Source organism: Ochotona princeps, chromosome 13, assembly GCF_030435755.1.
Source record: "Ochotona princeps isolate mOchPri1 chromosome 13, mOchPri1.hap1, whole genome shotgun sequence".
NCBI classification, from domain to species: Eukaryota; Metazoa; Chordata; class Mammalia; order Lagomorpha; family Ochotonidae; genus Ochotona; species Ochotona princeps.
The window spans coordinates 37,256,708-37,279,539 of NC_080844.1; the positions used below are offsets into that span (position 1 = coordinate 37,256,708).

The window sequence follows — 22,832 nt, forward strand, 5'->3', positions numbered from 1 at the left end:
TCGGCCGGCAAGGGCTGTATTCTGTCAGGCTGACTATGAAACATGCTACCTCAGGATCCAGACACAATAAATGAGGCTCTACACCTGATGATCACACCGAGAGCTAAGCAACACTTAAACAACAGGGCCAGCCCAGAACCAGAGCGAAGGGGAGACAGGGACCATTAGCGGAGGGTCCCCCTGGCATTTTCTGCTGGGAGATGATGTGGAAGAAACCCTCACACAGGACCCTGCTTTTATCTGCAGAAGACACAGCGGTAAATTAGAGCCCATCCTAGCCCAGGCCAGGCTCCATAGTTTCTCTTAAAGCTATCGCTATCACCGTCCACAGGCCACTAAAACCTGCCTGCATTCAGAATGATTGATTCTGCTCAAACAGCAAGCCACAAACCCGTGGTGAAAAACCCTCTTCAAATAAGTCATTAGCTTCCTTTATGGATTTTTCGGGTTATAAGGAATAGGGCCTGGGAGTCCTATCTTCCACAGAACAGAGAGGCATAGAGGGGGTATTGGAGGAGGTAGGGGAATAGAAAAAGTCACAGGAGCTGGTGAGCCCTTTTGCTCCCTGCCAATCAACAGCAGGATCTAGCTAAAACAGGCCCCAGCCGCCACCTGGCCAAGGCAGGATCCTCCAACACTAGCTCAAGAGTCTTGGGTGGGGCCCCTCATTCATAAATTGGAAAGGAAAAGGGAGATGGGGTCCAGCAAGGCTCCATCAGAGGAGGCAGTGTGCCCAGGACACAGGAAGCCAAGGTGAAGGAGGAGCACCCTGACTTCGTGACTTGTCCCGAAATGGTCCACACCAGGAGAGCTGTGATGGAGACCACAGTGGGCTGGCCAGGTGGGCCAACCCAACAATAGCCACCAGGACTGTGGTGGAAGCCCAAAGGTACCAGCCCACAAAGCCAGAGTTCTGGAGTTTGGCAAGTGCCGACTCAGTATCTGACCCATGTTTTAGCAATTCTGATGCACCACGGAGCAGACAGCTCCAGCCCGGGATGACTGGCTCCCTCAGCCCCTCTCTGACTAGCAATGAAAGCAAGATCCACTTTGAAAATTCTTCCCCATCATGCAAACTGACATAGGCATGCTTTTCAAAAACCCACAGCCAATCTGTTGATCATTACTTATTTACAAAGGCCTTCGGGCAGAAAGTCCTTGTAAAAACCATACTTGATACGGTATACACTAGCTTTTTCTGCTTGTGGACAAAAAAAAAAAATCCCCCAAGGCTACCTCAAACCATCACTTTCTATTGCACATAAAATGTAGCATGTAACACTAAAGTAGTTAATATATATGGTATAATATATCTATAGGAAAAGGCATTTGTGTAGAAGTATGTTAGCCTGAATTTGGTAATTTGATGTTTTGCTGAAGGCTACGACTTTAAAAAGCCTCCACCTCATACAGCAGACCTGTCATCCTGGTACCCAAGAGCCAACAGAATAAAGAAGTACCCTTAAGCAGCAAAACTTTGACACAGCTTTGAAGCATATGAAAACAGTATAACTCCTTAGAATTATTATTACTCGAGATCAAAGAAATGAGCCATACTTTACATAGCAAACAGGGACAGGGAATTTGGCTCCAAAGGGCTCAGATTTTTCAGACTTCTCTTTATTTATTTATTTGCTTCTCTAAATTTAGGCTAAGGAAAGTGCCCAGGCCTCTCTCTCTCTCTCTCTACTTTAAATGGAGAACACTATTAGCATTAGATAAGGCGATTACCTAAAGGTGAGTCAATAGGAAATGAATGCTAGCATGACAACTGGCGTCATAAAAATGAGAAGCTTGGCAGTTGGTGCGTTTTATTCTTCCTCATAAACTGTAAACAAGCATGTAAATCAGTGGCATCCAGGCAAGGCTGAGCGCAGGGGAAGGCAGAGAACTTCTAAGCAAACATTAAACAGGAATGGATGGTTAATGGCCAAGCAGAGAGGGTTGGGTGAGTCTCACACTGAACCCCCCATCCACTGGCATGTGAAGGAGGGACTGTCCTTGCCTAGGTCCTGGAAAGCCAGACATGCACGCAGGTGCATATGCAATAGAAAAGGAGGAAACAGAAATCAGCCCTGTTTTCTTTCAGCTGTCAAACAGAAGGGGGTGGCCAATGGCGACTGAGAGAGGGAGTCCCAGCAAGATGGCAGGGATCCTCCAGGGAGGGTAGCCTCAGAACCAGCCCTGTCTCACCAAGGCGTGAGTTAGGTTGTCAGAGGAAAAAACACCGGGATGGGTGGGAGATGAAACAGGGAGGTAAGGTGGAGGAGCTCAGTCAAAGGAGTTTGTAGAGAGGACTCCGTTGAAATTTGATATTTCTCAGAGGAAGAGGTGGGGGTAAAGCAGGGACCAAGAAAGGAATTGAAGGAAGGAAGAGAGGGAGGGTGGGAGCAAGGGAGGAAGGAAGGAAGTCAGAGAGGGTAGGCAGGGGAGAGGATGGTGGGGGCAGGGGAGGACGGAAGAAAGAAACCCAGGGAAAGAAGAAAAGAAGAGAAGGACAAGGGGAAGAAAGAGACAGAAGGCAATGAGGAAGAAAGAAGTGAGGGAACACATTGTATTCCATAATTAATATTGCTTTTAGCCTGAGCAGAACAGGATTACTTCTGAACTTTGCTTTGGCAAGTCCACAGATTATTAGACATTTTTTTTATGGGTCAAAATCAATTAACAGAAATTTGATTTCAATGGACAGGATAAAAGGAAGGTAATCTTCAGGTTCATTTTTGATTGTGATGATACATCTCACATATGGCCTTAAGTACAGAAAACAGTCCTCGGAGGGGCTCCGGCAGAAAGAGACTTGCCGCAGGCAATCCTAGCTCGCGGGCTGCTCGGATTGGCTGTCGCCGTCATTAGTGCCACTGCTGTTTAGGAACTACACACAGACAGGACATGGTGACAGCTAAGACTTTAAAGCCTATGTATTTTTCAAACAGCTTTTCAAACTGTTTTTCATGACAGAATTTTTTCAGCTCTATCATTAACTGCTGACAAGCTGACAGAGTAAGTACTGCAGCCTTTAAGAAGCCATCTGAAGCATCGCACTCCCCTCCCCCCACACCCTTTTAGCCCACACTTGCTGGGTGAGGGAGGCTCTAGGCCAGGGCAGGGTGGAGAGGGGCCTGAGCAGAGAAGGATCTAGAGAGAGAGAGGAAGGGGCACAGCGGCCCCTGTCCTTACCTCATCAGCTTCGGGGAGGAGTTGGGCGAGTTCCGCATGCCTCCATTCCGTTGCTTTTTTTTGGGTGACAGTGTTGACGGCTGCTCATCTTCAACTGGAAATACAGGTAGCTCATAAGATTAGGAACAGCGTGAGGGCAGATGGGTGAGATACAGGCAAGATATCAAAGGACACACACTCAGGGCTCAGTCACACGCTAGGAAATCATGGCTGCCTTTTAGACCCAATGGCCAAGACCAAATGAGTGAGTTAGTCAAGAAGGCCAGTTTAGGGTGGTGTGGGGGAGATGTCCCTTTCCACACCAGCCTTTGAACATGCACTTCAAACAGACTACAACAGTTTGTCAACACCCTGCCGATAAGGGAGAAAGAGAAATTGTGATCTATATATTGTGATATATATAGATATATATAAATATACATATAGTGAGCAAGCTACTGAGATTCTGCAAATTAATGTCATTTTGGTTACTTGCTTTGGCTGGCTCACTGAATGAGTTTTCTTGTAACCAAAATGAGAACTAGAGCTGTCCAGGACACAGCAGCGTCATCACTGGTGTCCTGTTGCTTTTCCAAATGAAGCAGCTTAACAGGTTCCTGATCCCTTGCACACCCGAGAAAGAGCCTTGAAGACAGGCAAGGATTCAGCGTCTTCACAGCCAATGTTTCCATCAGTCTGGACCGGGAACACTGGTGCACGCTAGTGCCAGAATCCTTGGCCCAACTCTGCTCTCATCCCTTAAAGTGCCAAAAGGGAGGGTACATGCGGCTGTGCAAATGGGATCCTTACTGAATTCCTGAAGACAGTAGGACTGGGGCTGGCAAGGCTGGTGAGCCGGGCTGGAGAGAAGCCACAGAGTAGAGGAAGAGATTGCCATTGAATGCTATCTCTAGTAACGTAGTGGAGGGCAGCATAGGAGATCGGAAACCAAAGGCTGTTTTCCAAATATCTAAACCACACAGATGGCTAAGCAAGGCGAAGCCCACTCATTGGCAGCACAGCACTCTCTACCACTCTTGCCTGGAGACACCCACTAAAAAGCTTTATGGATGTAGTAGCCTGCATCATGCTTCTTTTTAGGATCGCTGTTCAATAATTAGCAGATGCACACCCAGCCCATCACCTGAGGGCATCAGCAGCAAGCTTCTAGTGCTCCTCTCCCCACCCCCTGAAAGTCAGGCTAATGCTGTAATGTCAAGAAGGAAAAATAAGCTCTTCATATTCCTAGAGTTGACTGCAACACAGACTAGGAGGTAGCACCCCTGAAACTCAGAATGCACGACAGTTACCTTGAAACTAAGAGAAATGTTAGCAGTAACCACGGTGAAAGAAGCCTGAAATATGTTAATAGTGCGTGCATCTTAGAGAGAGGAGAAAATATCGTCTCAGCTATATGACGTTATCCGGGAAGACCTATACCACAGCATGCATTACGTGATCCTTCCCTGAAAACCCCAAATAAATTTAGTAGGTTATGGTACATGGCTCCAAATGGATTACAACAATCCACTGACCAGCCAAACCCTTTTTTTGTGCTCTCATATTCTACCCTCTGTGCGGGGTTGTCCCAGTCCTGGCTAACACCAACGCAAAGGAGCAAGGGAAGGGTGTGAGGTGAGAATGATACTGAAAGGAATGAGGCATGAAAGCACCTGCCAATGCTCACAGCCCACTCACCCACCACATGCTCCCTCTGCTGCCCCTTCCCCAGGCTGCGGCCGTATCAGTCACTTAGTGCTCCAGGCAGGGCCTGCGTGGCTGGGAGGATATCGCATCTTATCAGAAATGAGTATCCACAGCAAATCACACAGAGACTAAACAGCACTTAAAAGATTAAAGGAAATAAATACAAGCTACATAAATGGTATCGAAAAAAATCACTTGGAGTTGATATGCATCTCTCGGCAAGCATGCAGGCACTCCGAGCTTGACCTGAATCCATCTTCCTTTCACGGGATAGGGATCTGCGCATTCAAGGCAATTATGGGATAGAAATTGTGTGTGTGGTATGTGTGCGTAAGTATATTTTTATATGTTTCCCATCATGGATGGAATAGAAACCCCTGCAATGACTACCCCATAATACAAGGTCACTTTTCCACTTGCAACTGTTGTAATCCAGGATGACCTAGATTAGCTGCGGAGCAAGCTGGGCAGAATGAAGTCTTTGTGTGTGTGTTACTGTGTACACAGGTTGACCGAGTGGGGATAATGCTGCTCTTCTTTCACATGTCTTCTAAAGGTTATACTGCAATATCCAAAAAGGTCTTTTTATTTAACCTGGTCTATGCAAGCCACCATATTATCAGTGGTTATGCCCAATGACACAATGAGTGTATTATACAAGTCAACACCTGAACAGAAGTCACCTTTACTGAAATACCTGCTGGAAGGTTTGGGCTTATTTTCCCTTCTCTGTCCTGGATCTACACTCATTACTCTTTGTTGGTTAAGGATCTGATAGCTCCACACATGGTCACTGGCTATTACCATTCCTGATCTTCAGATGGAAGACTGGCATGTTAATACATGTTAGCCGGCTCCAGGGACAGCTTATTTTAGTGGCAAAGTTCTGCCTCCTTCTATGCAAGGAAACTCTGTTTTCACTGCAACTCAGAAAGATCATCCATCATAATCATATTGCATTTAAACTGGGATTTGTTCTCTTAAATGAAGCTTGTGTTCAAAGGATTCCTCCTGCACTTGAGGCTTGCAAACATAGATCTGTTCCCTGAAGAGGTGTGTGAGGGGGTGCGGGGTTGGGGAGATGTCTCCAGCATAAACACATGAACATTATGTAACAGAGACCATTACATATGGCTGAGGTCCCACAAGAGAAGCAGCGATAATTTCTTCCTCCTAAGTAGGATATAAACCATATTTAATTATTAGCCTTTATATGGATCCCATCCATTTCTGCCTACTTAAAGAAAGCAGATCTAGGAAAAACTTTCAAATTATAAAATATAATTTTCAACTCATGGCTTCTGTGACTCCACGAAGGAAATAAAAAGAGAATTAAAAGGGTGATTTCAATTTACCTACATTCCTGCAAGATGAATGAGTTTAAGTAATGGGCCCCTACCTCATGACAATGCTTACTGACAGGCTCATATTTAAGCTACTCTTCTGCTAATTGCCACACACCTCTATCTCTAGTGTTTTCATTTGCCTTCGTGCTGTGGAAGCCACATGGAGATACGATCCTTTAAAGAAACCTGACTTACCAGCTTCTTTAAAACACAAACAAGCTCAGGAATCTATCGCGGAATTTTTATAGGAGCTGAACTCCTTCTAGTCTCCAAGTACTCGTAAAATTCAAGGGCTTGTTTTTGCACATCCCTAAGTATAACACTTAATGTGCTGTTGTAACTTCCCAGCGCTCCCTTGTCTAATAGGCACTGAATCTAACAGTTTTACAGTTTGGGAAGACTCAGCACTAGCAAAATGTCAGGCAAGTCTAATGAGGCTTCAGATCCCCTGGTTTGCGCTGGAGTTTAATTTAAAGTTACAATGATGTTTTAACATGTTTGCTTATACTTGACTAAAGAGGATTCATTATTTCAATGACATAACCTCCAGACAATGTTCTGGGAATTGATTTAAGATGTGGTGGTAATTCCAACAGCCTTAATGCAGAGTTGAACATCTGTAACAACATTTTAGTCCACTTTTCATCAGCATTCTGTTTTCCAGCACGAGGCTTGGCAATGTCTTCCAGAAACACTGGCCAGAAGTCTGGGCTTACTTCAAAATGGTCATATATTTTACTAGATTTTGGTAAAGAAATATCTTCTTTTATCCGCCTAGCCAGGTTGCAAATACCGTGTCAGGGTTCACTAATGCCTCTTTATGGGTCCTTGAAGTGAAATGGAGCAGCAACTGCAATTCTGAGCGTTCCTGAAGAACCCAGTACCTACACATTACGGACCAAATGGTTAGTTAGCTACAGCCAAGATCAGTCTCTTGTTTCCCTGTTTCCCCAGTGAGATGGATGGTGGGTTGGGGAGGGAAGGATGATTCTCTTTAAGATGTAAAGGTGAATGTGTTGGCTGGAGTTAAAAAATAGTCCAGAGCAAATAAACTCTGAAACATACTGAAAGTCAAACAACCCGTAAATGTGACTCCGCCAGCTATCTCTCCTACGTTATTCATCACCACATCTGGAGAAGCCCACATCTGTACACACTTAGCAGGTCATTAGTAATGTCACATCCACACTGGAATCACTCGGAGTAAGAATCATGCAAAGTGGTTTGAACACAAAGGCTTCCAGCGAAGAGGACTTCTTTCTAGAGTCTCCAGCAAGCTGCTAGTTTGGGGGTGGGGTCATTTTTAATGTTTATTAATTATTGGTTAGGCTTTTCCTTTTTGGTGTCTCCCTGCCCAGCAAGCTAAAGGCATGCTGAAATCCACAGTGGGACATTCTTTTTCAAGTGGGCTCAGCATGTTAAAGGAGAGCATTGAAGGATGCAGTTACTAAAACTTGGGGTGGATCCCCAAGTACTCCTTCACCTGGCTCGAGCACAAGCCGAGAATTGGGAGTCGTGTTCTTGAACTCAAATGGGTCTTTGGAATAGCGTGATCTAGCTCCATACTTGACTGCCAAACAATAAGAAGAAAAGAAAATGGAAATTAATCCCCAGTGAAATAGCATGACAGAAAAGTTCCAAAGTAATCTCAACATGAAATGGAACCCATACTCTGGATGGAAAGAGAGGCCTGTTTCTCACATCTAAAGTGAGCTCTCTCTGATCCTGGTGATTTTGCAAAACTCCTTTTGCTATTTAATTGTCATAATGTCAATGGGGATCGTATCTGTGGAAATCCAGAAGATAACTTTGGGCAATAACACTTGCCATATGCAACACCCCTCGCCCCAGCAACATACGTGGACACAGCAGAGTCAGCCCCATTAGCTCCATGGCCTGCTGGAAGGAATCCTCCTGAATAATAGGTACATTTACATCAGTTTAATCTCAGTGTTAAGCTATGGCTTTCCATCTCAAAACACAGGCATGGCCAGTTTCCTTGTCTGTGACATCACTTTAACACCTTGGGCATGCTACTCTCGTGAAAGGGAGTAGAGCAGCATCTCCTCGAGTCACAGTGACACCAATGTAAAGTTTGTATCCTTTCAGGCTACAAATCTGGCAGCATTAAAATCAAAGGGAGAAGAGTGGGGAGGAAATTGCTAGAATAGAGACCTAATGGTATACTTCCTATTTTCGATGGGTTTACTAAACACTTCCTCAAGAAAAATTGTGGACATCACAGTAACACATTTGCTTTACAATATGAGTGTTCACCATGCACAAAAGGCCCACGCTAACCCCACCATCCTCTCCTATGATTGTCTAAGACTGCCACCAGGAAGTCTAGATTAGCTAACTCTCTCATGGTCAATGTAGCACCACTACAGCCATATTGGATTGGGGCACAGGATGGCAGCACACCTTACAGAGATTGTTTGCTATCCTATCATCTGAGATTAGCATGACCCTGGCTGCCTGTTACACAAACTAGACCAAGGAGAGGGTGTGATGGTCTCCTTAAGCAATGAAAATCAAAACATCAATCACAAAATAACGAACAAGTAATCCATGCTGTGCAGCTGGTACTATTACTACTCTTATATATGGAGATGAGTCCCATAGAAAACAATGTCATATGCCCTTCAGTGAGCATGAGCTAAGTCCATCTCTGATAAGAAAAAACGAATTTGAGGCCAAAGTTCTATACCTAAAGAGCCATGAGCAGCTCAGTCTCAGAGCACAGGGGAATTCAAATGGGTGATTTCCATGGGATGAGCTTCTAGTCTAACAAGCTTGGGATAATAAATGGGTAAGTTCTTTGGGTGCAAAAAAATTTTTTTGACATCCATGAAATTCTTTTTCCATAACACATTTTTCATAGGCTTTTTCAAGAGCTTTAAAATTTTTGCACCAAAACAGACATCAATTCATTTCATTTTCCATAAACACCTCTTTGATTAGCAGTGAGAAAAAGAGAGGGGGTAGAGGGAGGGGAAAGAGAAACAGAGAGAGAGAGAGAGAGAGATGTTCCCATTCACTTATCAACTCCCCCAATGACCCAATGGTGAGGATTGGGCCAATGGTCTCCCATACAGTTGTAAGTGGCACAACTATCTGAGCTATATTATGGCTAGGATATGCATTAGCAGAAAGTTAGAATTGAAAGTGGGGCATTTTAACTGATGTAACTCTGAGGTAGGATGCAGCATCTTAATTAGTAGGCCAAATGTCTTCATCTCTAAGAACATATTGAAGTATCACCATGTACATCCCTAAGTCTGATGACCACATTGTAGCAGTCTTGATAACATCAACCTATGAAGCAATTTCTTCAAAACTGAGACTAAAATATTCACGTAAAGATAATGAAAAGATAAAGGTTGCCACCCCTTCAAAGCAACCTCAACCATCATAGCCTCAAGTGTATCATCAAATTCTCTAAAACTGAACAATGACATTACCATAATACCTTATCCAGTAGGGTGATTTCACAACTTCCAGCCAAAAGCTAAGAAATCTATTTCTTTGGAAACCCCAAGGGATGTAGGTTTAAAATGATAAACTGTCATTTTCTAAAATGCAATTGAAAAAAAAGTGTCAGCAAGTGAACCGGCCTGAGTTAACACAGGCACAAGGAGCACCTGCCCCACAATGGGCTGACAAGGCATGAGTTTGAGAACTTGTTATGTTTCATTTCTGGCTTTTGTGGAGTTAATAGGAGAATGGGAAAGGAGACTTTAAGGAACAATAAGTTAAGCAGAACTTAATTACAGGGTTCATTTCTGGCTCTATTCACTGCTTGGAAAATCTGAAGTGTACAAGTTTGAGTCCATCAACACAGAGTGATGAAAGAATTCACCTCCTACATAGATATATGAACAGCAATGTGACCTGAAGTGTAATGTACTTAATAACTAAGTACCTCTAGAGCTAATGGACCCTCTAGAAAGGAGTTGCATAGAGGATACAAACCACAGAACCCAGCAGCCTCATCCCCAACCACAAGCACAATGTCCCACTCTTGAACTTGGCAGAGGTCCCTTGTAACCAGAATGTGAGCTCTGGGATCTCCACTAAAACCCTACCCTGCTGCCATCACTCCTCCAACACCTGCCCTGCTCTGCCGTCAGCAGCAGATTCCTTCTGGAGACCTGGTTGCCTTTGGCCTTTTCTTCCTTTTCTCTTGGAATAGACTCTAATGTCTCAGGGACAAAGCAAAGTTTCAAGGGAAGAGATCGAGGTCCTAGCTTCTTACAGATGAGTCACAGAGGCAAACAGTGGAATTCTAAGAAGAAACACGCCGTTGACAATGAGAGAGACAAAAATATCCCTGAATTATTGCTAAGGAGTTTGGGCATGGAGACGGTTGTAGGAGACAGAAGATGCAGCCCCATTTCAACTTCTCCTTCTCTTCTTCCTCCCCATGTCAATCAGATGGTGAAAGTTTTGAAGCCAATAGGGACACCTTTATTGCTTTTTGTGGTCCTAGCATGTGTAGCCCATGTTCATGGGCGGCAATTTTTAGGGTAAGGATAAACCCTGCCTGGATCCTATCACCAAGAGCCACCCTACCTTCCTCCAAAATCCTGTAGCCTATCTCATGGGGTGACGACCCATGAGCTAAGACCAGGTTGCTCATTTTCAATTAGTTCAGGGACAGAGACCTAAGAACAACATTATTTTGTAGCACATCCAAATGATATCAAATTCAAACTTCAGTAACTATCAACAAAACATTATCGCACCCCAGCCCCAGCCATGACAGCGGTTTGTTTATCACATGCTCAAGGCTGCTTTCACTCTATGGAGCTGAATGGCTGTGATGGAGGCCATACGGCTTGAAGAGTCTAAGATATCAACAAAACTGACCCTGCCCAGAAAAGCTCTGCAGTATTTGAATCCATCCACAGTTTCCTGGCTTTCTAAAAAGATGATGATCTTTCCAGCCTGCCAATGCAGCCAGACTAGAACAGAGAAGCACAGGGAAGCCACATGAAGTGTCATGGATTTGGGGAAGTCAGAAGGGAGAGAGACGACCATGGTTTGGGAACTCTCATCCTTAGCCTGCAACCTGCTGGGAGCCCTGCTGGTGTGCTTGCATTTGAAGACATGAGTCAAGTGAGCTGCACATCTCCCAACTGGAGCCTAAGTCTATCCAGTCCTCTGAGAATCCAGGCGCCACCCCACCTCCTGTGAGCAACTCCTCGGAGCTGTCAGTGTGGGCTGCCAATCCACCCTGCGAGAGGCCAGGACAAGACAACAGATTAACCATTAGACTAGATATGTTGAAAATATACAGCTTCAACCTTTCCCCAGCTAGCTCAGAGCGATATATAGATGATTATTTCAACCGTCAGCTGCCGCATAGATTTAAACCCCTGCACAATAACTCCTGGATTCATCTGCCCCTTGTCAAACTCGTACAGCTTTAGTCGGAGGATACATGGTGTGGCAGTTTCACTGTGAATCCAGAATGATCCAGACGTGTGCTGCCTCTTTGTTAACAGCAAGCCAAACTGATGAGTTTGTAATGCATTTCTTATCAAAGGTAGTTTCAGAAAAGAAAATGTGCCCCATCAGTTTGGCTAGAAATCCACATACACTAGATTATGGGCTTAATCAGAACATCTCTGTTATTTTCTTGGGGAAAGAGATAATTCCACATCCATCCCATTAAAATCATTTTATGTCAATGAATTATGTATTTATGAATTTATAATTATATTTGATTTTTCCCCTCCTGCAGTATACTTAATAAAACCATCAGCTGGAGCCTACAAAGCAGTGTGCTTAATGGATACAAGCATGCTAATATATTTTTTTTAAGTTAATGCTGATCTCTTTGAGCTCCGTGTCTAAAATGGTCACGGTGAATGGAAGAATTATAATTTTCCACCCATACATTTAACAAAGGCAGAATGGACTGTAATGGAATTGATGAAGCCTGTAGAGGAATTCATTTCCTTGTAAGCCTTATTATCAAAGAGATTTGGATTCGCCATTGGCCAGATCAGGCCCCCTTCATAAGTATCAAAGCAAAGGCATATAAAACAGCACCGTACCTGGAACCCTGAAAGAGCTGCTTCCAACAGGGCACTGCACCTGCCAGTGGCCTCTTGTCCTTATTATTCTCATACCCCTGCATTCAGAATCTAAATACCAGCTTGAAAAATCGCAATATCTCCTTCCTGTTTTGGAAATCAGGACATTTTGCTCAATCTGAATTTTATTGTAAAAAAAATTTAATTTATGAAACTAATCATTTATCTTGATTCCTGAGGATTTGGGTACACTTAACATTTGGTGCTTGCCGTGCCTCACCCGAGTCCCAGCCCCACCCTCTTGGAACCCTTGAGTCTTCCAGGTCCCGCTTCTGCTACCTTAGAGAGCTGGACAAAGCAAATGTAAAGCAGGAACTGTTTTTGTTTGATCATTTCATGCTGTTTACATGAGATTGTTACGGAAGGGCCTTGCAGCAAACACTTCCTCACGGATTTACAAATTGTCAGACATCCAAAGGAGTGGAGAAAAGATCATGCTGCCTCAGGAATCTGAGATTTGCCACCTGCCCAGGGTGAGAAAAAGAGAAGGGAGTCGGCAGCGTCAGGTGTCTCACGGACATTACTTCACACCCTTCGTCACGTGCTCCTGCTGCACGCCGGGGGCTGTTTTACATTTTCACTCGGGGCAAAAGTTTCTGTTTTCTTCTGTTGGGCCACAGGTATGACCTTCTTTCTCTCACTCCTTTCCCCTTCACCTGCAACACTTCAAACACACATGACCGGCAGAAGCTGTCAGTCACGTTTGCCTTTCCAATTGCTCCTGGCTATGTGCGTGTTGTAAACGAATGCTTGCCCGTCATGTTGCTATTCGAAGGCTAGCCTGGACTCTAATTGTAATGCACGTGAGATTGTTTTCTAAGCCTTAGAGGTGATGCCGATAAGGACTGTTATGACTATTAACAGTGTTATGATTATCGGCTCATCCATAAAGACCATCCCTCCACGAAGCCAGGTGCATCGAGAGCCCCCGAAGTCTAATGTGTATTCCAGATGGTTGCTCTGATACCTTCTCTGAAGCTCAGATAAAGGGAAAACGCAATTTTTTTTTTAGCACAACCCAGGTGCCCGATGAAGAATGTTCTGCCAGAACACTACAGAAATACAGTATGATCTTAACCTTGGGAGAAAGGCCCAGTCTAGATTGTGATTTTACACTAAACACAGCATTTAGTAAACTTCATAAGGACAGAGTCACCTTCTAAAGATCTTCTTGAACTATAAAATCGTTATCTGTGTTCTCCTATAATTTATCATCTGGTACATTCTGTGCCGTACAGGAAAGTGCTAGCATGGGGTGGGCTTGTTTCTGGTCAGCACAGGTAGAGGGCCCGGTGGCATGAAGTGGCAGGGCCGGGCCCTGGCCATCTGGCTTCACCCTCAAGACTGCACAGGATGCAAATGCAGAAGCAGGTCCAGGGCTACAAGCTTCTCACCCAGATCATTCAAACCACCAGGGCTTCTCCTGGGATGACAAGGGTGGCAGGAGAGGATTCTCTGAGCGACTGGAATCAGTCTGTCTGTCCAAATCCCAGCTCTGATCTCAGACAAGCGATTTATCACCTGCATGTCATACAGTCTACTGCTGCCCTGTTGGACCTGGGAGGGCACCCAATCTGGAGACACTGGGGGATAAAATGAGGGAGCCAGTGGCTGCAGGTGGACACGTTGAGGACCGAACACCAGCCCTGGTATGCTCTGCTTGGCATCCACCTGTTGCTTCACAGGATTACACACACAGGATCATCTTCAGTGGCAGAGATTATCCCTAAAGCCTTTGAACCTCTAACTTCTATTAAGAAATCCTGAAAACAGTTTTAAGGCATGGGCTATATACAATTGTCAACACAGATGAAGTCCCTAGGCAGTTAACAGTCAAGTTCACAGGTCTTGCAACCTTCCTGCTGGGTTCCAAACTGAGTATCTGGCAATGAATCCAACCTGATTTTACTTGTCTACAACATGGGTGTGACTGCAGCAGCTATCCAGTGGCGCTCTTGGGAGAATGGATTGAAATCATGGAAAGCACTCTGAGTTTCTGGTAGGTTGGTATCAAACGACATCCATCATTATTATCTTGGCTTTGGCAAGTCAGAGCTCTCTGCTCCTGGGCCCTCCTCCTCAGTGCCAGTCTGTTGCTGCCCAGCTCAACCGGACTCACTCTCCAGCCTGCCTGGGAAATGAACCTAGTACCCAACCACTGGAAAGAGCTGGAGCCTGTCCCCTCTCACAGTCCTCTCTCTCCATCCTCTGCACTCCCTCTCACATTTCATACAGCCCCCAATTAACCACTCAGGTCAAATAGCTAGGCATTGCCAAGTGCCATAAAAAAAAAAAGGCCAGAAACACATGGACCTCCTTGGCAAGGGGGAGGGCCACTCCCCCTAGGGGCAGGAACAGAGCTGTTCCTCCAGCTCACAGGGAACACGAGCCAACTGGGATGGCATTTCTGTGGGAGACCTGAAGACTGAAGGTTACACTTGGGGGACAGTGAGAGGCAGGCGTGATGGGAGAGCAAGGCAGTGAAGCCTTCACTGGGCCTTCTCATCAAGCCATCTCTTTCCTACGTGCTTAACCTACCTCTCCAGAACAGACTGAGCTGCCTCCTCCTGGAAGCCTTCCAGGGACTGCTTCAAGGACCCCTCCTTGATTTACAAAATTCCTCATACCCTGGCATTCACTTATTTTTACTTTTCACAGCCCCTGGTCAGGTTCTCAGTAAGCTGCCCCCCAGTGGCCAAAATGCAACATTGCAGAGGGAAGACCTCAGCTGCTAGGGTCAGGAGCCTAAGTTGGGCCTAGCATGGATCCCTTGTGCGATGCTGATGAGACGCTTGCCCTCCTGTGGGATTCAGCATTAAGTAGAAGACCTTTCTGGACTCCATGCTATTTCCTGTTCCTCAAGAGGTATCATAGGTACCAGCTAGGGACTAAGGGGTCTCCTAACTACAGAGCCATAAATAATTTCTCAGAATCTTCTACCAGATTCAACTCAAAGCAGGAGAGCAAGGTTCCTGGGCCAGAAGCATGGCTCTGCTCAGTGGCTGTGTAGCCAGCTTTCAGTGGCCTGAACGTGGGGTGCTTTCCGGAGCACCAGCATTCAACCCCACCCCAGACCCACCCCACCAGAAGCCTGGAGGCACTGCTTCTGTTTTCTTCTTGACTTCTCTTTGCTGGCTTCAGAGAGGCACAGCAAGAGAGAACTATGACTCTAACTGGAGAACCGAGTCAGCTGCACTTACAACATAGACTATAATTCACAAGTTCTACAAAGACACAGTACCAGACACACCACATGGTCACGGTGAGGGAGGGCTAAGATACCTTAGACAACAAGCAAGCTGGGAAAGAAGGGTCTTCGGGACAAGAAGAACAGGAAGGACAGGAAGTCAGCCTCATCAGCCTAATTCACAGTACACGGGGGACACCCCGATCGTGATGCCTATGCCACATGGACTCAGGGTGAGGAGGGACAGCTTAGACCAAGGCCAGGAGGCTGCAAAACAGTGAACAAGAGAACTGCCAGGAAGTCAGGTTGGCTGGATGGGAAAATATCCTTGAGAAGGCAGTTGGGGCTGGATGGGACAAAGCTTTACTTCCACTGCGAAGGAATTTGGGCCACAGAGGGTAACATTATTACTCCTCTGCAAATATTATTAAATGTAATAATATAATTATTACATTTGCAGATACGCAAATGTGAAGAAGATAGCGGCTGCCTATACATCTAGGAAGAGTCCTTGTAAATGGGCTAGCTTGCTCTACTGTCCTGCTGGCTCCTTAAAAGTTATGAAGGTCCACAATGAAGATACTTGTGCATGGAGCACCCAGCCACTAGACAAGGAAGTGAATTAACGCCCTGGAAAGTGGTCTCCCAACTTCTCACGGCCCAGCCAGGAAACCCTAACCTTGACTCCAGACTGGCCATCTCTTATTTTTAAGTACTCAGGCAAGTTTTGTCTCCTTTCCACAGAGAACTGGAAGGAAAGACATCAGAGTTGGACTTGCATGAACAGTGACTCAACCTCCATTTTCAAAGCACATTTTCCATGAAGACCCAGTTTTAATGAGGAGATACTGGGGAGATGCCTCTCCAGGCCTCCACTCCTGGGGTCTCTTCCTTACCTGTCATCTTGCACAAGCTCACAATCAAAGTCACACACCGGAGTCCACATCCATTCCTTCACTAGACCCTTCATGGGCAACCCCAAGCCCAGTAGGCCTCCAAAAAGCTAAACTCAAATGAAAAGCTTTTCTTGGTCCCCCCATTGGATCCTCAACAGTAACAGTTTCAAGTGATTCAATGACAAAAATGATGAAGTGTGTACATTTGAAGTTCCTTATGGTCTGATGAGTAGCATTTAACAATAGAGGCAGGAAAAGCATTTGATAATATTCAACACCTCTTCATGATCAAACAAAAACCTCCGCAAATTATACAAGGAACACATCTCAAACGATAAAGTCTATAATGACAAACCAACAGCCATATCCGACTGAATGAGGAAAAACTGAAAAGAAAATACAGCAGTGGCTTTAAGAACACAGTAAATAGTAGTGCAGATGTATACCTTGTATGCCTCCTTTTCTCCCCCCGTTTCGATGACATTAAATTTAAGGAACTGATCAGCTAATTGGGGGTGCAACATGAATGACAGCCAACCTGTTCTTGCTGGTCAGAAATTAGTTCTGGCCCACGGGGAGAAGCACTACTGCTCGGTTAACTTGGATTCCGTGGTAATTCTTAAGGAAAGAGCATTGTGTTAAAATTATTCACAGACAAGACACTCACCCACTCTATCGGCCACTTTTATAACAAAGTCTCTCATTTTCCTAGTGTAAAGTAAGGCCTAAATAGTGTTAGGGATGAACAGGAACTTGCTGTAGCTTGACCAGGCAGAGGGAACTCCAGACCTGATGGTGAGAAGCTGGTATCATTGAAGAGATCTTGTAAAGACCTACTAATATTTACAACTAGGACGATCTGAGCTATCATAACAAGCCATCTCCATGCAGTGTTAGCAACTGAGAAGTACTATTTTAGGAGAAGTAGGAGGGGGTCTTTACAAACTACTGGCAAATTGTGTATTATGGAAAAAACAAAAACAAAAACACGGAAATGTTGCCCCCAAATAAACTTATAATTCCTTTTTTTAATATGAACTGTTGACACTATTCTCATATGTATATAGAGTCAAATGACAGCATAAAAGCACCGGGTTTAGATGCTTCAGGACGTGAAGGAGGGCATGTGGGTTCAGGGACAGAATCAGGAAACCATCCAAGAGGAATGTCTCATTTACAGAGACGCAGCGCCACCTGCTGGCTGTCCTGCATTTGGGTCCCTCAGTTCTTTGTGGCCATCTATCTTGCCATCTAGGAATAAATACACAGCAGTATTTCTCAGCTGCTGTACATAAGAATTTTATTACCAGTGGGCAGATTTCTAACACGCTGGTTGCAGTTTAATAATCCTCTATTACCTGAAGTATGGTTATACAGAAACCCAGAATGTTAATTGTTGACAAACCAATCCTAACGTGTAAAAGCACTGTAAGCCACCCAGTAAATAACCAAATAAATCAAAAGAGAAAGCTCTTTTTGTTCTAACATTATCTTATTAAACACTACGACCGGATCACTTACATGAAAATAATGTTCACACAGTTCGATGTACTGAGAGATGAGGAGAAAGACATTAAAATCTGAAACGTTACCTTCATTTGCAATTCAGAGGAAAACATTTTGCAAAGAATATGTTCCCTTTTAAAAAAAAATGCACCTAAACCAAGATGTCATTTAGGAAATTTTCTCATCTAACAAGACCTGAGTTATAAATAACTGAGATTACATCTATAAAATGTTGTATATTTTTTAATGGCAACCGAGAAGCCACAAGCCCGTAAGTCATGGCTACCGTGAGCAGCGAAACACCACCTGTCATTTTTCAGAAAAAGATCACACCGACATGATAGCAAAGGAACACAATAAAAAGAAGAAGCAGGGATGTGATAGGTGACTCTGATTATATCTGCAAAGGAAACTGTGAAATAAATTAACACCCAAGTACCCACGAAAGGCTCAGCAGAGCTTCACGGCGAGCGAGTGCTACACACCAGGGAGGGCTGGTGGTGGTGTATGAGCAGAAATAAAGTGCAGGCTGTGAAATCCAGTGGCGATAACTAATGATCGCTCAGCTTACAATGGTGATTTGATCTCTACTAGAAAAAATAATAATAAAAATACAAGAGGACTCCAATGGAGAGACCTATGCAATCAGGACTGTATTTTCTACTTGGAACAAACAAAGTCCAAATGGGATCAAAGGGCACCGGTAAATGGAAAAATGACAGTTCCTACATGGTGCTGATTCCCTGAGTTGATTTCAGCAAAACTTCCATGCTGATAACATCCCAGGGTGTCCACAGAAGCGAGAGCCTTCTTGGATTGTTCTGGGAAAGAGGTCAGCATCGTGGTCCATTCAGCTGATGGGAAGTCCACTCTAATTTCAAAGTTATTGAGATTTAATCTCCAACAGTAACAGCCAAAAGGGCCCAGGCAGCAGTGTTCCATTAAACACACACACACTTTGTTATTTCCAAGGGAGATGAGCTCTTCCATCTTACTAAACCTCAGGAAAGAAGAGATTCCAATGTCCAGATGTTTCCAAGTGTCCAGTGTTTGATTAGGAGAGACCTGGATTCAGGCAAAGGATACCTCCAGTCTCAACTGGCACCCATGGGTGATGGAGAACCAGGGTGACCAGGAGCAATATCAAACACAAGTCAAGGTGGCGGTGAGGTCTGGTGGCATTCAGGGTGCCCATATTTGAGTGAGTCTGTGTGTGTGTGGTAATGAGCAGGTTGCCAGTCTGCTCAGATCAGACTCCTGATGTAGCAGAGCAGCAGCCTATCAAGAGAGCAGGCTTGGGCCTGGGTCCTCCTGAAAGGTGTAAGCCCTGCCTCAGAGCAGTAGCAATAAACTCAAGTCCATGAGGATTCTCAGGTGCATGACAAGAGCTTGAGGAAGATGGAAGTATCATGGCCCCAAGAGGCAAGGTGAGGTCACCGGGAGAGAGTTTGTCTTGATCACTCAACATACATCCCTACAGACCCACACAGGGACACACAATGACATGAGAAAGGGTCCAGCCCCAGGTCCAGGCACTGTGTGCCTATGGGCAGGAGCAGAGGAGATGGCACCTTTGGAAGAAGCAATGGTCAGTTCTAGCTGCATTCATTCAACAAATGCTCAGGTATCAAAGGGATCCGCTGCTAAGCAACCAAGATGCAATAAGGGGGCAAGAAGGAAGAGAGCCAGCCCTGAGACCATCTTTTCCCTCCAGACTGGTCTAATAAGCTCCAGGGGTGTATTTCTGACAAAGCTGACATGTCATTCAGCAGGTGAATGTTGAATTCCCACTGCGTACCTTGGCTCCTGTGCTTGCAGTGTGCGGAGAATTCAAGGGCCAATGGCACTTTTTTGTTGTTATTGCTGTTATTGTTGTTCACATTTAAAAAAAACTCAACATTTAAACCTCTGTGGCTGGAATTTATGTGAAGTGTCACAGGCTCACAAAAGAGAAACTGATTCATTTCGATCTGAGGTCATGAACGGGCCAGTCAAGACAATTTCACAGAAGTGGCAATTATTGAGCTTCCAGGGAGTGGTTGGCAATTTTTTTTTCCTAAAAGGTCAGACAGTGAATACTTTGGGAGTCACGAACTACATGCTTTCTGTTGCAGCTACTTAGACTGGCTGTTGGGGCTCAAGTGGATGATGTGCGAATAAAGGAGTAGAAGTGCGCTAATAATACTTTACTTGCAAACTGGCTATGGGCCACCTTTGCCCTTTGGTCCATAGTTGGCTGGTCCCCACTTTAAAGGAAAGGGAACCTCTAATTGAAACAAGCAAGGAGGGAGAGAACCCAGCACAGGAAAAAAAAGTTTCAGAAATAGACTAAGAAACCATTTTTGAGGATAACTATGTGGAGAAAGAACATAGAAAAACTGAAGCCAAACTGTGAAAGGCTTTTAACACCATGTGAACAAGAGAAGGTGTACGACTGAAAACAGGGAACTATCAATGTATTTTCCTTCTTTAAGATGGGATGATATAGTATGATCAATGCTATGCTTTCAAAGAATCAATGGAGGTAGGTTGGTGGCAAGGGAGATTAACCAAAGCACAATGGTGACTGTGCGACACAGCCTGAAATGTAGTGTGGAGAGATCTGGCCATCAGTAGGATGGATGAGTATGTAGGACAGTGGGATACTGTAGAATGGTGTATCACTACTCATGCAACCAAACCATAGAACTACACTCACATCAGGATTGTTCAAAGAAAGGAGCGGCAGCACCTGAGTGGAGGACTTGAGCCCAGTACCAACCTTGCTCCTGGTACTAATCATACCAACGAAAAAATCAGCAGGAAGTAGAGTCCGTGGACTCATGAGGAATTTAAGGAAGGCGATGTTGGGGAGTCCCAGTATTAATCATACCTCAAAGATGGTTGAGGATAAGATCATCATCAAGCAAAAACACGATGCCAGCACTTACAAGGCATGCTGCCTCTGCCTCCCATGTGTTCCCTTCCAGCCTGCTCCCCACTTTTCCCTGCAGCACCCAAGAAACCATTAGGCTTCCTGTCTCCAGGAACATCTGAGGGATGGACAAGTCACAGATGCAAGTCTCTCAGAAGAATGTGTGATGACACCCCAAAGCACAATTTTCCAGAGACCCTAGTCCCCTAGAAGACCCTACCAAGGATTTGGAGAGAAAAGCTAAGAAATTGAGGCACCTTCAAAAAGTTCAAGGGAAAGACACACAATGACAAAGTTAACACCTGGCTACAACGTTTTTCTGCACCCATATAAAATTATCTTTCAAGTTCATTTTCCATGATTTTATTGAAGTCCCTTCATTTAAAAATAAATCCACCAAATATGTACTGTAGCAGCTAAAAAGGTCCTTTTGCCTGGAGAACGGTGTCCCCACTTGGTGACAAAGCCTTCTAAAAGTTAGTGTCCTGGAAATGTGACGGTAACAAAACAAGGTAGAGCAAAACATGGTCAGGAAGGCAACTTGGAGTTGAGTCCCATTTGGAGAGGAACCACAAGGGAGCTGGGCTTAGACATCTTCGGTGGCTAACAACGTTCTGACTATGCATGACGCTCAAGTCCATGCTGTCAGGACCATCATAGGCCCCTGGGAAGGAAACAAATGTCTGTACACTCTTGAAGAAAATCCAAGGATACCTTTAAGAGAACTGAGAAAATACACACGTGCAAGAACCTGGTGGGGTGCCCACCTGCGTCCCCCTCATCTCCAGCTCCAAGCCTGAAAGCTGATAATAGCCCTGATACATGAGGGGATGCCTACCTTAGAAAGAGTTCAGTATTTTCCTCCCAGGACCTAGTAAGCTTTGCTAAGTAGATGTTGCCATCTTGGAGAGTTATGCCAGCAAGGATTGACACAAGGGCTTCTGGGTTTTGTTTGCATCAGGGAAATCAGAGTCTGAGTTGAAAGGAAACTCGGAAGCAGGACTTCCGGTTCTTTTCTTCTATATGCAAATTTTGCAATACTTTCTGGATAGGCAACATTGACCTCCAGGGACTATTAGCTACCCCTTTACATTTTCATTGGATTATTTCTATGAACACTATGACTAAAAATTAACTAAAATATTTCAGTTCTAATTTTATAGTTTGTTTCACTAAGCTGTTTGAGTCTGAATCACTACCCTTGCTCCCCTCTACCCCCACCCGGAGTTGATGTGTCCTTTAAAAGACTAACTTGACAAGACTCAATAATTTGGGGGAAAAAGATGCACTAGTGACAGTTAAAACATTTTATCGTTATTATTGCCATCCATATTATGTAAGATGGCAGTTCTCTGATGTAGCCATCTATCCACTCCGTGATCCTGGTCAAGTTTATTCCTTCTTCTGTTATTTCATGTGTTAATAAAGGATGATGAGGATAACGATAAAAGGTAGTACTAACGAACCCACTGCACTCAACATTGGACAGAACTTCTTATGCAATCACATGGTTAATCCTCGACACTATTCCATATAATAATCCTATTATCATCTCCATTTTTATAAAGAAGGAAAAATTAGGAATAGAGAAGTTCTGGAACTCACCAAGAGAATACTGTCTATTCTCAGGTTACTGGGTGAAATGAGATGAGGCCAATGCCTTGAGACATATGCAAGACCATGCCCAGGTAAAATATTAGTCTTTTTATAACAATCATCACTGGCTGGGGAGCCACTAGAACATATAAAATTATGGTCCCCGCCTCAGGATAGACTTCCAACATCTCCAGAAAACACACGCATATTTCTTTCTCTGCTCTGAGGTTCCCTGGAATTTCAGTCGTTAACTGCCAATGAGCTCAGTTGGCTCACAGTACAGTGAAGGGAATGGCTAGGGAATTCCCTGGCATGGAGGAAAGGCAGGCGGCATCTCCCTACCTGATTGCCACCTTCATCTTAACAGAAGGAATCAGGGATGCAATGAGGCTGCCAGCAAATTTCACTTTCACATCC

At 44.6% G+C, this 22,832-nt stretch overlaps 1 protein-coding gene across 9 annotated transcripts in view; it reads right to left on the reverse strand.

The window, feature by feature from the left end:
- The window catches only part of KCNMA1 (potassium calcium-activated channel subfamily M alpha 1), a 665,861-nt gene that overhangs the window by 87,907 nt on the left and 555,122 nt on the right, over positions 1-22,832 (reverse strand). For all 9 annotated transcript variants that reach the window (XM_058671049.1, XM_058671047.1, XM_058671046.1 and 6 more), the window contains one exon: positions 3,181-3,274. In XM_058671049.1, coding sequence (XP_058527032.1) covers positions 3,181-3,274 — 94 coding nt within the window. The remainder of the gene's footprint in view (positions 1-3,180; positions 3,275-22,832) is intronic.